This window comes from Sinocyclocheilus grahami, unplaced genomic scaffold (assembly GCF_001515645.1).
Source record: "Sinocyclocheilus grahami isolate Dianchi unplaced genomic scaffold, SAMN03320097.WGS_v1.1 scaffold695.1, whole genome shotgun sequence".
NCBI classification, from domain to species: domain Eukaryota; kingdom Metazoa; phylum Chordata; class Actinopteri; order Cypriniformes; family Cyprinidae; genus Sinocyclocheilus; species Sinocyclocheilus grahami.
In genome coordinates this window covers 177844-193800 of record NW_015505874.1, presented here as the reverse complement: position 1 = coordinate 193800, position 15957 = coordinate 177844, and the positions used below count along the sequence as shown (strand labels likewise).

Below are 15957 nucleotides of genomic sequence, written 5' to 3'. Positions count from 1 at the left end.
AATCCTCCTGTGTGTCCCATTCCGTGACGGTTAAGCTAAAAAATTAAATTGGCGTCTGAAAGTTGCGTTGGGTGGTCAGTTTGTGTGTAAATGTATATTTCTGACTAACTTTTTGCACTTTTGATGTCATTTCTAGCGAGAAGTCAGTATTATAGTAATTGAATATTTGTTTAGTTATCACAAAAACTCATTCTATTTTATTGTAGTTCATTAAACAGTTACGCTTCCTCAGAAGCCTGTCCGAAATCAGTTTCATGAGGTGCCTTCAAATTATATACTGTACATATGTATGGCTACTGCGTAAAAATGTTTTTTTTAGTTAAAATTTGATGTGTCAAGCCCTTTCCACATTTCTGGGGTTCTCATAAGCAGACCAAATGTGACACACAGCCCCTTTCATAAAGATTTATTCCACAGGTCTGTCATAATCAGGCAAATATACATTAACATACAGAATATCGCCCTCTTCTGATGCTCCTCACGTTAAATAACGCAATAATTCAAGACACACGTCTACTTAAAAGAACAATAACAATACATCATAACAACAACAATAACAATTAATATCATAATGATAGCCAAACATCGTGTATTTCCAAGTTGTATCTTTCTACAATTCATCATACACTCTTAAAAATAAAGGTGCTTCAAAAGGTTCTTCAAGCGATACCATAGAAGAACCATTTTTGGTTCCACAAAGAACCATTCAGTCAAAGGTTCTTTAAAGAACCATCTCTTTCTTACCTTTTTGTAATCTGAAGAACCTTATTTCGCCACAAAGAACCTTTTGTGAAACAGAAAGGTTCTTCAGATGTTAAAGGTTCTTTATGGAACCATTTAGACAAAAAGGTTCTTCTATGGCATCGTGAAGCACCTTTATTTTTAAGAGTGTATAGTGACTCTTTTAAGGTGCACCACATAATTGGCAGGTGACTTTTTAAAGAAACTCGTCAATTTTGCACCATGACACACAGTGAAATAGACAGAGACTTCTTGCAAACGTTTTATATGTATATAAGTGTCTTTTTAAGGTTCTCCTCCACTTCCTCAAAGTGCTTCCGCAGAAATCAGCGGTGTCTGTCTTGCTGTGTTTCTAAAGTTAAAGCAGTCTGTTTGTTGGTTTGGCACACGTCGGGGTGGAAGCAGTGGTAGCGTAAGGCTTCTCTTCTCTTACAGAAGGCTCTGCTCTCTCACAGGACCTCTGCAGGAAAAACAAGACAGAGGCAAACGCGTATAAAGAGTTTGATTGAGCCTTTAAAGTTGTGTTCACCTAGAACATCCACGTCGTACCATGCAACTGAAATAGAAGTGATTGACACTGTCAAGCTCCCAAAAATGACAAAATAACAAAATGTTCTTTGCACAAAGCTACCACATGGCTTTAAAGACAAAGAAATGGAAATCATTGTTCATTTTCATGCAGAAAAGAGAAGCTTGGAGATTCTACTAACCACTGGATCAATATGAGGTAAATGATGACAGAATTGTTATTTTTAGGTGAACGATTCCTTATAATCACTCTTTAGCCGATGAAACTATAACAGCAGTACATTTCAGTTTTATATGGATAATACTTTAATAAATATGCTTCTAACAAGCATGTTGTATATGCTATTACCAGTATCAGGGTATCTGCATGTTTAAGGGAATGAAGACATTTTAAGACTTTAAATGTATTTTTTATTCTAATTAAAAATAATAATTAAACAATAAAACAAAATGTTCTCAATTAATAAAATATATGCATATACTTATTCACTATATTATTTACTAAAATACAATCATATAAAATGAAATGATATAAGTGGTTTAAAAAATCTATACAAATATATACAGACACTTGCTATGAACTAAAATATATATTATATAGTTATTCACTAAAATATAATCATATAAAATAAAATTCTATAAAGTTACAAAAAAAATCCATACATGTATCTATAGATACTTGTTATGACCTTATATGTTGAAAAATTTAAGACATTTTAAAGCTTTTTACCAGTATCAGTGTATCTGTGTGTTTACAGGAATTCAATGTAAGACTTTTGCAGTGCATATATATATATATATATATATATATATACGTATATATATACTGTATATGTATACCATACATTTATATACAGCTGTACTTTTCATGACCTTATATTTAAAAAATGTATTTAATTTCAATTTAATACATCACAGAACATCCAGAGTATTTTTTTGTAAATCCCTGTTGCTTTTTATTACAACAATATAACATACTTTTTATGCTAATATGGTCATTTCATCTAATCTAATCATATCCAATCTTACCCGCCACATGTTGAGGTTTCATAGGCCCCGCCTTCATCATAAACGGTTCCCCTCCCTCAAAGGCCATGATTGGGTCAGCAGGTTGGCCCTGCAGACTGTTTCCACTGCCACTGTGATTGGACAGCTTGATGATCTCCTCAAAGTCTGCTGCCTCTCCATTGGAGGACAGTCCATTCTGATGCTTAGTGGGCTGGACGCCATTAATGATGGGTGCCGCGTCCCAGGTCACAGAGCTGAGGAGGAAACATGGGTATAATTCTCATCTTTTTGTCAGATAGCGGACAACAACAAAACATGCAAATCTCTTTGTACATTTCAAATCAGGCCTAATTGTGCAACTTTACCTCGTTTTCACGTCTCCTTGTGATTGGTTAAAATTTGTCGCACCACTATGAAGAGTTTCTGAAGGATTTTTCTGAATTACTGACAAGACAAGAGAATAACAGCATTACATTTTTAAATTTAAATGTAAAATGTATTTTTAAGTGTAAAGCCTCGTACACACCGTGACGATTATCGCGCGTGCTTATCGCCGACGTTTTTTAAACCCATCTTTTGTGTTCATACCCAAGCGATTTTCGCAGGCGATGAGCCGAGTGAATGTGCAAATTCACTCCCTGACATTAGATGGCGCTTAATGAAAAACAGAAATACCCCGGTACACATCGAATCCTATTTGATCTGCAATTCCTCTCCATAACAACTCCCTCTTATCGAGATTTTTGTAGTCGCTGTCGCGTTTGTCATAAAGCCCTTTGTGTTGAGACACCAATGAGACCAATCTTGCCTCGATGCATCTTCTTGGTCTACTTACTTCCTCTTCGTTGTTAGCTGTGTGCTCGGCAAGACCGTTTTGTGCTTGAGCACCACCAAGTCGTGTTTTACTGTAACTTCAGCGGCTTCAGGCACGTGAACAAAAGTGCCAATCTCATTGGTCGGCCAGTTTTTAACGCGGCGCGTCAAACTAAAAAAACGAGCCAGAGCCGTTTTTAAAAAAAATTATGCTTTTACGCCTCGCGTTTTGTGCGTCGGTGTGCACACTCACATTGGCGCCCTTTGTTTAGTCAAGAGGCGTTAAACGTTGGCGATAATCGCGCGCGATATTCGTTCCGGTGTGAACAAGCCTTAACATTGCATGCACACTACAAATCGATTTTTACCGCTGTCAGAGACTCTGCCATTCACTTGAGCTGGAGTCTTAACGTCTTTCTGCAAAGAAACAAATAAAGCAAGTTCATTTTCCTTTCTCTGTGTGTGTGAAATGAATTCAGACTCAATAAAAACTCAGATGTGTCCCACCTGTCCTCCTGCATCACTCTTACGAGTCCTTTTCATGATTTCTTCCAGACGCTAGAAAGGTGACCACAGATGTTAGTCAACCCCACAGGAATGGAAATCACTTTAATGTCTCATGTGTTTCTCCTAGAAAACAATTATATTCTTTTTTTTCTCAGTAAATGCATTTAAAAGCCTCTTGTTTTACCTTCTTTCTCTCCAGACGCTCCTGTTCCTCCTTCTGGAAGTGTTTCTCTCTTTCTATCCTCTGTCTCTCTGCTTCCTCTCGGGCTTTGGAATCGGCCTCCTCTCGCTGGAAAAGACACATGAAACATCATTACCCATATATCCATTATACATCTCTAAATTACCCATAAGCCCTACGACATGACATCAAGAGCTGGTACTGAGGCAACATCAGTGCTTTTATTATTAACAAAAACTAAGACGAAAATTAAAACTGTTAAAATTGTTTTCAATAAATGCTGACTATACTAAAAGCTGAAATAAAATATAAATATTAGATGAAATATCCAAAATTAAGAAACTTTGAAATATTGCCATGGTAGCTAACAGAAAAAAGCTGAAGTGTTAAAATTGCTTTAAAAAACTAAAACGTAGAAGTATAAAAAACTAATAAAAAATGACAAAAAAACCCCACATCAATTATTAAAATGACTTAAACGAAATTAAAACTAACTCAAACTAAAATTTAAACTAAAATGAAAATGAAAACTGAAAAGAAAGAAATAATAGATCAAATTAAACTTTAGTAATTTTTAAGTTGAAGCACTAAATACAGAAATATTTATAACAAATACAAAAATGACAAAAGCATAGCAAAATTATTTTCAACTACAACTAAAATTAAAAATATAAAAATAAAAGCTATTTCAAAATATTAATAAATACTTTAATAGTATATAAATAATACTAAAATAACAGAATGATCACATCAATAGTTGGCCAAGTAACGAAATGAATTTAAGGCTGATATGTAAAAAATAAAAGGTCTGCAACTTCACTATTTTGAACGAACAGAATGTGTTTTAATTTCACTCCTCCACCACAAGGGGGAAGCAGCGGCCAAAAATGCCCTCTATTTGATTCATTTCAATATTCCTCACCTAAACACAGTATCTTTCAACTGCATATCAGAAAATGATATGCATACTGAATCATAGGCATAAATGCATTGCAAAAATGCTTTAGTTTAATCCTATAAAGCCAGATGTGGCATCAAGTTCAATCTGTTTATGTATATCTGTGTCCTCCGTCACAGTTTAGATCTTGAGAAAATCCTTTTTGATGCTGCTCAGACACCACAGATGTGTTTTGTACGTCCAGAGAGCCACAGACAGACCCATTAGGCCTGTCCTGCATGATCAAATCAGACCAGAACACAGGCTTGGTCTCAGATGGGCTTCTGTGTGAAGGGCAGCAGACGAGAGTCGCCCGGAGGCTCACGTGACGTCACAGATCTGAACCGCAGGAGACTCAAGCTAATGCCCTTTTGTCTGCCTGTGCCTCAGTCACCTTGATACCATGAAGGTGTTTCGTATTAAAATGATTTTGCTGAAGACAGATTTTTGAGCATGGATTTTAAAATAGTTCGGTAGTTGGAGCAAAACAAAGCTGATGCGAGCAAATTTGTCGATTCTGAATCAACATTATACAACACAAATAAATGTATACTAAAACATATGCCACAAATATATCATTTAAATTAATATTATTTAAGCCACTGAAAGTGGATACTAACAGAAGCTTGGCAAGTTTGTCCTAATGGTCTAGATCAGTGTTTCCCAACCGGGGTGCCGTCTGTCGAGAGCAGGGGTGCCGTGTAAAAAAATATTTTTAAATAGCTAAAATGTACAAAAAAGCATCTATTATATAATATCCATTTATGATGTTGCCAATAATTAGAGATGCACCAAAATTCCGGCTGCCGAAAATTAGTTCACCGCTCAGGTTTCACTTTACCTATGAAGCGCTGCTCACCTGTCTCTGCAGACGCAGGTTTTCCTCCTGCTCGGCTCGTGCTCTCTCCTGTGCCTCCCTCTCCTCCTGCAGACGCTGCTGCTCTGCCATGAAGCGCGCCTCCTCTTCCCTGCGCCTCCTCTCCTCCTCCTCACGTCTGGCGTGCTCCTCACGCAGTGCTCTGAATGAAGACGAGGCAGTGCAAGCATCAAGAGAGTTACGACTAGTCACTCTCAGTCAACACCTCTAAATCTAAAAAAAAAAAAAAAAACTTATTATAACTTTATTATTTTATTAAAAACATTAACTGAAATGAAATATAATGTAAAAAAAAATGTAAACTTATTTTATGTCAGCTAGCAACATTTCTCATGTTCATTTAGTTTCATGTAATGTACTAAAAACTAAAACTGAAATAATAAACTACAGTATAAAGATCATATGTGACCCTGGAGCACAAAAGCAGTCTTAAGTCGCTGGGGTATATTTGTAGCAATAGCCAAAAAAAATTGTATGGGTCAAAATTATCGATTTTTGACTTTATGCCAAAAATCATTAGGATATTAAGTAAAGATCATGCTCCATGAATATATTTTGTACATTTCTTACCATAAATATATCAAAAATAAATTTTTTATTAGTAATATGCATTGCTAAGAACTCCATTTGGACAACTGTAAAGGCGATTTGATTTTTTTGCACCCTCAGATTCCAGATTTTCAAATAGTTGTATCTCGACCAAATATTGTCCGATCCTAACAACCATACACCAATGAAAAGCTTATTTATCAGCTTTCAGATGATGTAGAAATCTCAATTTGGAAAAATTGACACTTACGACTGGTTTTGTGGTCCAGGGTCACATATTTAACAAATGATAATGATAAAAACACAAAATTTACTAAAACTAAACTGTACTACAACTTTAACTAAAATTAAAATTTACAGGACAGAAAATATCAAACTAAAAACTACTTCAAAATATTAATAAATATCATAATAGCATTTCAATGATACTAAAATATCACTGCTCAGAGGGAACACCTATGAATTATTTGAGTCGTCTGATTAATGTAAAAGTCAGTTTGATAAATTATTAAATCAAAATATAAATGCATATTTAATACTAATGTATATTTATTATATTTAATGATTTATGTAATTATAATCAGCTCTAAAATATTTCACCTGCTAGAATTTGCAGAGTCTCTATAAAATTATTTTAAAAACTCTTATCTGATAATCATAAACAACTGGAAAGGTCCTGGAAATTCACTGTTTAAAAATGACAGAAACTCTGTTAACGAGATTTATTGACATACTTTTATAGTTTGTAATTAATATTTTGAATTAGCTTTTATTTTATATTTTCATTTTAGTTTTAGAAATTTTGTTATGTGCTTTTGTCATTGTTTTTAGTTTTTTTTTTACATTTCTTTTGTTTTAATTTTAGGTTTTTATTTGGTTTTCGTTTTCATTTCCAGTAAGTACAGTAATATTAGTGCTTCAAGAAACTTATTTCAGTCAGTTGCAATAGCAGCACATTTTTCAAATATCACATATTTCACATTTTTCAAATATACAATATTTTCAAATATTCAGATTTCATTTCGTTTCAGCTTTATTTCGATTAACAAAAATGTTATTAATACTTTTCGTTTTAGTTAACGATAATAACCCCGCTGCGATCATTTTAAATGTCAATCAAGCTGTTTCTTTCTAAGTGGGCAGTTCTTTGCAAAAGCTGGTCTATACAGTATGTTGGCTATGCAAGACTAAAGCAGTCTATAACCAACTAACCTGCTCTTCTGCTCCTGTTCTCGTCTCTCCTGCTCCTCCCTCTCTCTCTGCTCACGGGCCTGACGTCTCTTCTCTGCTAGCACACGGGCCGCCTCCTCGGGATCACTGGTCCCAGCTGAGGGCTTGGCAATCGGAGGGCCGGGCTCAGGAGAGAGTGATCGGGAAGTTGTGGCTGCCACATTGACCGCCTCTGGTGTCTGAGGAGCTGCAGTGATTGGTGCAGAGGGAGTGAGGGGCGTGGCCGGAGCAGACGAGACGGTGATGTCAGGAACACTGAGGGCAGCTAAACAGAAAAAAAACAGGAGAAAAGTCCATAAAGAAGAGTTAAAGCTTATGTCACACTGATTTATCTGAAAGCAAAAGCCTCTCTGCGCCCGTCGTCATGACGATCACACTCACTCTTTGTGTCCTTGAGAGGGTCAACCTGACGGGGCTCCTTGGTTTCCACGGCGACAGCAGCAACGGCGGGGGGCTGCACACGGACAGGAGTCTGAGGCCGTTTAGGCCGGGTCTTGGTGCCAGGAGGAGTCCGGCCTGAAGATGAGGGTGGTTTGGGGGACACCGCTGGATTGGGGGAGAGAGGGCGACTCCTGGGCGTCGCAGGTGATGAAGCTCTGTTTTTAGCTTTGATATTTGGGCTAAAAAGAGACGAGAATTAAGAACACATCCCAGTATAAACCAAAACAAATTTGGTTTCAACACACACACAAAAAAAAAAGGATTTTCTTATTTATTATTTTTGTCTTGATTTCTATTAGGCCTACATTATTTTGATATTTTAAGTTTTCAATTTAATTTCCTTAAAATTTTTTAGTAATTTATTTATGTGCTTTTGTACATTTTTTAAATAAATAATTTGTAAATAAATTAAATTATTTATTTATTTTCAATTTTACTATTTAGCTTTAACTTAAACTTATTTTAGTTAGTTGCCAAGGCAACATTTCTCATTTTCATTTAGCTTAGTTTAGTTTTATTTCGTAGTTTGTTTAGGTGATGAAGCTGTGCTTTTAGCTTTGATATTTGGGCTGGTTTTCTGGTGAGAATGAAAATATGACTTTAATTAGTACTTTTATCTTGATTTCCATTACATTATTTTGATATTTTCAGTTTTTAATTTAATTTGATTTATTTTTGTAATGTACTTTTGTCAAAACTTTTTTAATATTATTGTTTAGTTTTTTTTAATTCAGCTTAAGTTATTATTTAATTCTTTATTTATTTCCAATATAGATTTTCCACAAAAAAAAAAAATCAAGATTTACCTAACAATGAAAATGATTTAAGATATTTAGTCTTGCTTACTTGAAATAATGTATGTGAGTTTAAGCTTAAACCAAGAAAAAATATCTGTATTTTTTTCCTCTTTGAATTAAGTTTATTTTTCTTAGCCCACTGACATGTATTTGTTCTTGTTTAAAGCATAAACTCACTCAATTTTTCAGAAAACAATACTTACTATAAATTACTAACCCTAAGCTGAAAAATAATAGTGATGCTTGCCTTAGCAATAATGTGAATATTGTCACAGTGAGGAAACTCACAATTATGCTGGGAAATTGGCGCCTGTTTAAGAAACAAGCAAGGCAAGACATGAACCGGTCATAATAAGAGTACAACCTAACTGCTATAATGACTAATTTATCACTTTTTCCACAAAGCAACTGAACACAAAGGCCTGCAAAGAGCCAACAGCTTGCTAGAACCCCTGCTGAGCTGGATCAGAGCCTCTATTTGGCTCATGAGCGCACAGTAATTTAACCTGATGCAGCTTAAAGAGCATGTGCTGTGTGTGTGTGTGTGTGTGTGTGCGAGAGAGAGAGAGAGAGAGAGTCACCTGGCTTCTGTCTTCGTTCTGGTTATGGATTGGGACTGTCTCTTCTTCTCCACTTTTTCTTTAGACAGAGCGCTTTTCTCCTTTTCATTCTCTCGTTCTTTGTCTTTCTTTTCTTTCTTCTTCTTCTCAAACTAAAAGTAAACAGCGATGGATCATTTCAAAGTCAAATCATGACAAACAGGATTTTTGGTTATTTAATTAATGCTTTTATTCGGTAAGGACACAAATGGATCAAAAGTGACACTGAAGACATTTATATTGTTACAAAATATTTTCTCAATATTACTCTTTTTACTATATATAGAACAATAAGAAATCAAACCACAACCTTTTGAACGGTAGTACATATTAGCATTATTATAAGAATAATTCTGCTTTTGTGAGTGAGTTGTTGTGTGCATGTATTTACCGGTGTAGAGTTGCGTCTCAGCTGGCGTTGTGTGATATCAGGTGTGCTGGCTGAGACCCTCCAGCGTTCAGCGCTGTGCTGGTGAGGATGATGATGGGAGCAGGGTGTCAGAGGAGATACGGATGCAGAGCGGGAACACTGATCTGTATTCAGAATAAGAGATGTTTAGAGACACTCACTTGTTGTTGTTGTTGTTCAAAACACTTCATACTGAATTGAGATCATACACTACTGTTCAAAAGTTTGGGGTTGATCTTTTTTCATGTTACTGAAGAAAAACTCTTATGCTCAGCAAGGCTGCATTTATTTGATCAAAAATACCATAAAAACAGCAATATTGTGAAAAATTATTACAATTTTACACAGCTGTTTTCTAATCTAAAAGATTTTAAAATACAATTTAATTCTGTGATGCAAAGCTGAATTTTCAGCATCATTACTCCAGTCTTCAGTGTCACATGATCCTTCAGAAATCATTCTAATATGCCGATTTGCAGCTCAAGAAACGTTTCTTATTATTATCAGTGTTTAAAAAAATACAGCATTGTACATTCAGACGATCTGTTATATTCAGAGCAGTCTTCTAGCATACTACTGTATTTTCAGTATGCAGTATGTATAATGTGAGCATTATGTAAAATTGCTATAAGCATGAACAAAACAAAAAAACAAAGCACCTTAAACAGGGTATAATATATTCCAATCTAATAAATGATTCTAGACTCGCTTTTAAAGTCAAGGCAGTTTTACACAAAATAAAATATTTCCAAAATGATAATTGGATATCGTATATATGCAAATACGAGGTCATGTGGCAACAATGTAGCATCTTACTGTTCAAAATATATAATGAACATAAAAGTGCATTCGGTTTTACAATAGTACATACTGTGCAATATGCAGTTAGTCTCAATTTCATCAAATAAAAATAGTACACACTATGCTCAAATAGAAAAATAGACACCAATTTGGAATTAAAATTGCTTCATGTTAATCTGAGGCTAATAAAATATACATAGAACAGACAAAGGAAGTTTATTTCAGCAGACAAGATTAACTGCTTGTTTTCTCTCAATGAGGCCCGTTTATGATGTGTGTTTAACACATTACATGGGTATGCATGCATTATGTGGTGAGTATAACCATTATCTTAAACTCCTGACATGTTAAATGTGTGTGATGTGTAACTCACGGGGGTCGCTGCTGTTCTGGAGGGTTGCGACGCTCCGGCTGCGAGCCAGAAAGGAAAGGGTGGGTGTCATCAACCTCTCTACGATGCGGCTCTCCCACGGGCTCAGACGCAAACTGCGGGCTGACACAAGAGGGCACTGTTAGCATCGACACATGTGGACACATACCGCACAGGTCACCCGACAAAGGGCCGAAGTAAGCGTTCATCCAATCGGCTGACTGCAACATCCAGTAACATGATGCCTGACCAATCAGAGCAGCTGTTACTGGAAGAAGAATCCTCAGGCCCTTCGTTGAGGACATGCTTGTGTACTTCTAATTCACATAACCTACACTATTGTGAATTATGATTGCTGTACTTATTTACACACACATTCACACACTTTATGAGCTTATTTGCTCATTGTAACTTCAAGGAAGTTGAAGTTTCAATTGAATTAGTGAATTTAACCAGTACTATTACTCATGCTGGTTAAATCAAGAATGCAGTAACTAAAGCATGTTAGACTTTGATGCTTTGTTGAACTAAGTTTGCGCTTTCTTAACTCAGGAGATGTAATGGAGCTCTATTTTATGTTTCATTTAAGTATATTTCTCTTAAAATTTCTTGTGACAACTAAAAATCACAAATGAGTCAATCCCTGACATACATGTAGATTACAGAGTGATAATTTATATATACTACCATTCAAAAGATTGGGGTCAGTAAGAAATGAACACTTTTATTCAGCAAGGACACATTTAAATTTGTAGCGTTTACATTTTTAGCATTCATCTACAAAAGATTTCTGTTTCAAAGAATCTCGAAGAAAATCTCAAATCTAAAAATATGAATCAGTGTTTAACTGTTTTCAGCATTGATAATAATAAGAAATATTTATTGAGCTGCAAATCAGCATATTATACTGATTTCTGAAGGATCATGTGACACTGAAGACTGGGGTAAGGATGCTGAAAATTCAGCTTTGCATCACAGAAATAAATGACTTTTTAAAATATATTCAAATAGAAAACAGTTATTTTAATTTGTAATAATATTTGACCGTTTTTGCTGTATTTTTTTGATCAAATAAATTCAGTCTTGATGAGCATACGAGACGTCTTTCAAAAGCATTTAAAAAGCTGACCCCAAACTTCTAAACGGTGTAGATGGCAAGAAATATGATGAGACAACTATGAGTTCATACTGAGATCTTTTGATCGCAAAATTTAGTATTCGTGGCAAGGCTGAACATAGTTTGAGACATTATTGAGATCTAGAGGAGACAAATCTGAGCATTTTGCTCTCCATTTGATCTCATTGCTTTAGATATTTTAGAGACTTTTCTTTCCAATGAATGATTTAACTGCATGTCTAGACGAACAGCACTCTTATACCAGAATAAACGGTTCATGGGTTCAAAGACGGGTTAAAACTGGTTTTATTCTGGGAATTATGGGAGGCTGTTTATTGTTAATAATCTGAGAGCACATTAAAATGAAGTCTGTGCTGCCACACAAATGACTGAATGACAGTTCTCTACAGACATGAGAAAAACAAGTTATGTGATGAAGAAATGAATCTGTGGTCTCGGTTTTCTCCCACGCTCCTTTGCTACAAACACACACATACACTCTCCCACTCAGGCACAAACTCAATCACACAACATTAAAACGATACTTTGTGTAAAAACAGACCCTTGTGCTCTTTGTAGCAACAAGGTGGTGCTCAGATCTGACACTTTAGCAACACAAGAAAATGTACAACACTTCGTGACGGCTGGTCACTGGCTGTTGCTAGGCAACAGCTGCTTTTTCTTTCTCCCCCACTGCGGCAAACTGTGCTGTTGTCTGACCTACTGTAACAGAAGGTTGATCACGATCTAGGATATAAACTCTTCCTTGGAAACAATCTTTATACTATATGTTCTAAAAACTGATACAGAATATGGTATTTCCAGGAAGCTCAAACCTCAAAAGACATCAGTTAAAATATGTTTAACCCAAATATTATGTGTTTATATCTCAGCAAAAAGTGCACTTTGAGATGAGTGGTCATCTCTAATGACAGGAAAATAAGTACAGATCATGAGCTCCACAGTTACCATGCGGTGCACAATGCTGTTATTATGTTGATTTATACACATCTGCATAGCCACAGTTTTGCTGACTTATCATTGGTATGTTCTGCTGCATGTGGATGTCAGCATTCTAGAAAACCCATTATTTCCTCAGACAGGAAACTTAAAATAAGGCTATGTTCAGAATAACTAGCATACTACTGCTATTTTTGCAGGTTCTAGTGTGTAAATTAGGGTTGGGCCGATAGACGATGCCATCACGATGTTGAGCCGGTGTACCGACGAAACATGCTACCTATCAGATTGTGCTAGCCAAAATATATTTGCATTGTTTTAAGGATAAGTTTAGGGTAAGGGTAGGTGTGGACGTGTAGGTTTAGGGTAGGGGTAGGTATGTACATTAAAAAAAGCCTCAAACCACATTAATAAGATGCTGGTAGCACAATCTGATAGGTAGCATTTTTCGCTATTGATTTGTGCTACCTATCTTTTTAATGGGAGGTAGCACAATCTGAGCTGGTAGCACAAATCATCAGAACACCGGCATCGTGATCTCAACCAATGTTGTCCTATCAGTCTTCTCTCCTTACTCTGTGTATGTGGTAAGTGAACTTTCATGTACTGTAATGTAACAGTCTACCGCTAGCAAGCGGCTAACCATGTCCCTTTAGTGGCTCCGTACAACGTCTTATTTGTTTTCCGTGCCTTTCTGCATACGGATTCACACTTCAGGCACACACCCTAACCCCGCCCACCCGATGTCATCGTCCATCACGATGTTTCACTGTAGACATCGTCTGATGCCAATTTGGTAGACATCGCCCAACCCTAGTGTAAATTATGCATATAGAGTATCAGGATGGCATACTAACCTTTGCTGTGTAGAGTATATTAGAGAGAATACTAATAACTGTATCTCACAGTGTAATGTGCTCAAACTGATTTTCCATTTCTATGATGAATCTTATGGTTTTTGACCTCTTGTCTTTAATTTGACAGATAAGAAAAATTTGGAAAATTACTTTTTATTTCCAGTGACTGGACACCACTTGTGGAAATAAACATACACGTACTGTTAAAAATATGGCATACTCCTGTTTGAAGTGTTTAGCACTGCATAACCCTAAACTGTACTATTTCACATACTATTTAAAAAAAATAGAGTGTAGTATACAGTGAGATTGGGAGCTGAGAATCAGTTCTTAAGCAGAATTATCAGCATTTGTTTAAAAAATAAAGGAACTGAATGATGTATAACATTTGGTAGCATTAATCGTACATGATCAGTGCTTCTTTCATACTAAACACCTTACTTAAATATTCTGGCAGTGCTTTTGATTTGTTAGTGAGTTGTTTTTGTATATACACTACAGTTCAAAAGTTTCAGATTTTCATTTTTAAAAAGAAATTAAGAATTTTATACAGCAAGGATGCATTAAATTGATCAAAGTGACAGTAAAGACATTTATAATGTTACAAAATATTTTTTATTTCAAATAAATGCTGTTCTTTTGAACTTTTTATTCATCAAAGAAATTTGAAAAAATGTATCATAGTTTCAACAAAATTCTTAAGCAGCACAATATTATGGCATACTGAAAATTCAGCGTTACCATCATAGGAATAAATGACCTTTTTCATTGTAATAATATTTCAAAATATTACTGTTTTTATTGTATTTTTGATCAAATAAATGCAGCCTTGGTGAGCAGAAGAGACTTTCGAAAACATTTTAAAAAATCATACTGACCCCAACATTTTGAACAATAGTCTAGTTAGGACACATTATTGCACAAAACCCCCCTAAAAATAGCAAAAGAATCATTAAAATAACTGTTAAGTGATCAGAAAGTTTCCATCCGTAGCATACAGTTTATAATGAGCAGTATACAGTAAGCAGTATGCAAGTATTCCATTCTGAACATAGCCGGATACATTCCTCAACATCACTTATTTATATTAATAATTAATCAACCAATTAAAATGATCACATTGATCACATTAATGATTCATGATTTATGATCACATTAATGCAGCACATATTTTATTACATCTCCTAACTTAGTTATCAGTCCTTTGTTTTGTTATCACTGATCAACAATCAGCCTTTCAAATCACACACTTAAGGTAAAAACCAACCACCAGCACCACAAACCCACACCAAAGACTGAAAGAACACAAAAATAAGAAAAAAAGCAAAGAAATAAAAAGAGATATTGCCACCACTTACTGGACCACAGATAAATAACCATTACAGACTATGAAGCAACAATGTGAGCACTGATCAAAAAGTGCACGGAAGAAGAGACTGACCATGATGCAATACAAGAACGAGGGGGTTGTGGGGTGGGGAAGTGAATAAGAAAGGTGTGAGAATGACCATCGATCACCAGGCACAGGCACAGGCAAGCAGGCCACCAGAAATGAGCAAATCAAAAGCAGTTCATGGGAAAACACAACTGAAGAACCAAAAACCAGACGAGGGTTTGGAGGGAGGGATTTTTGGAGGTGAAACGCGGGAGCCGCTCCGTTCTTACTTCTGCAGGGCGAGTTCCAGAGCGTGGCCGAGGACTTGGATAGCCTGTTGTTAATCACAGGCTCCGTCTGCCGTGGCAGGTTGACCGTGGAGGCCGAGCATCTGCCTGCAGAGCGCAACACAGAGAGCAGAGCGTTCATACTGACCCTGTGAGCGACGGCGGGAGGGAGCGCGATTCTGGTTTTCCCAAAGGAAGGGTCATGCAGACTTTCAGAGGGAGAGCTGGAGGAGGCGGGTCACTCTTACATCAACTTGTGATCATGTAGGATGATCGTACATTTAGGATGTACATTAAATTCCATTTAATGCTAACACCATTTTTAAAGATACATGAACGCTGACCAGAACATTACCATTCAAAAGTTTCGGGTTTGATTTTCATGTCTCTTATGCTCACCAAGCCTGCATTTATTTAATCAAAAATGCAGTAAAAACATTAAAATTGTGAAATATTATTACAATTTAAAATAACAGTTTTCTCTTTGAATATATTTTAAAATGTAATTTATTCCTGTGATGCAAAGCTGAATTTTCAGCAATGCCATATGATCCTTCAGAAATCTTTCTAATA

General features: G+C 35.8%; 1 protein-coding gene across 4 annotated transcripts in view; it reads right to left on the bottom strand.

Moving 5' to 3' along the window:
• Nucleotides 1-893: 893 nt before the first annotated feature.
• Nucleotides 894-15957, bottom strand: part of LOC107559702 (MAP7 domain-containing protein 1) — a 41913-nt gene continuing 26849 nt past the window's right edge. For all 4 annotated transcript variants that reach the window (XM_016243598.1, XM_016243600.1, XM_016243599.1 and 1 more), the window contains 12 exons: nt 10792-10911; nt 9600-9742; nt 9191-9321; nt 7753-7991; nt 7354-7636; nt 5575-5734; nt 3782-3886; nt 3598-3648; nt 3459-3507; nt 2643-2721; nt 2299-2531; nt 894-1201 (listed from right to left, as the gene is read on the bottom strand). In XM_016243598.1, coding sequence (XP_016099084.1) covers nt 1191-1201; nt 2299-2531; nt 2643-2721; nt 3459-3507; nt 3598-3648; nt 3782-3886; nt 5575-5734; nt 7354-7636; nt 7753-7991; nt 9191-9321; nt 9600-9742; nt 10792-10911 — 1604 coding nt within the window. In that variant the 3' untranslated portion in view covers nt 894-1190. The remainder of the gene's footprint in view (nt 1202-2298; nt 2532-2642; nt 2722-3458; nt 3508-3597; nt 3649-3781; nt 3887-5574; nt 5735-7353; nt 7637-7752; nt 7992-9190; nt 9322-9599; nt 9743-10791; nt 10912-15957) is intronic.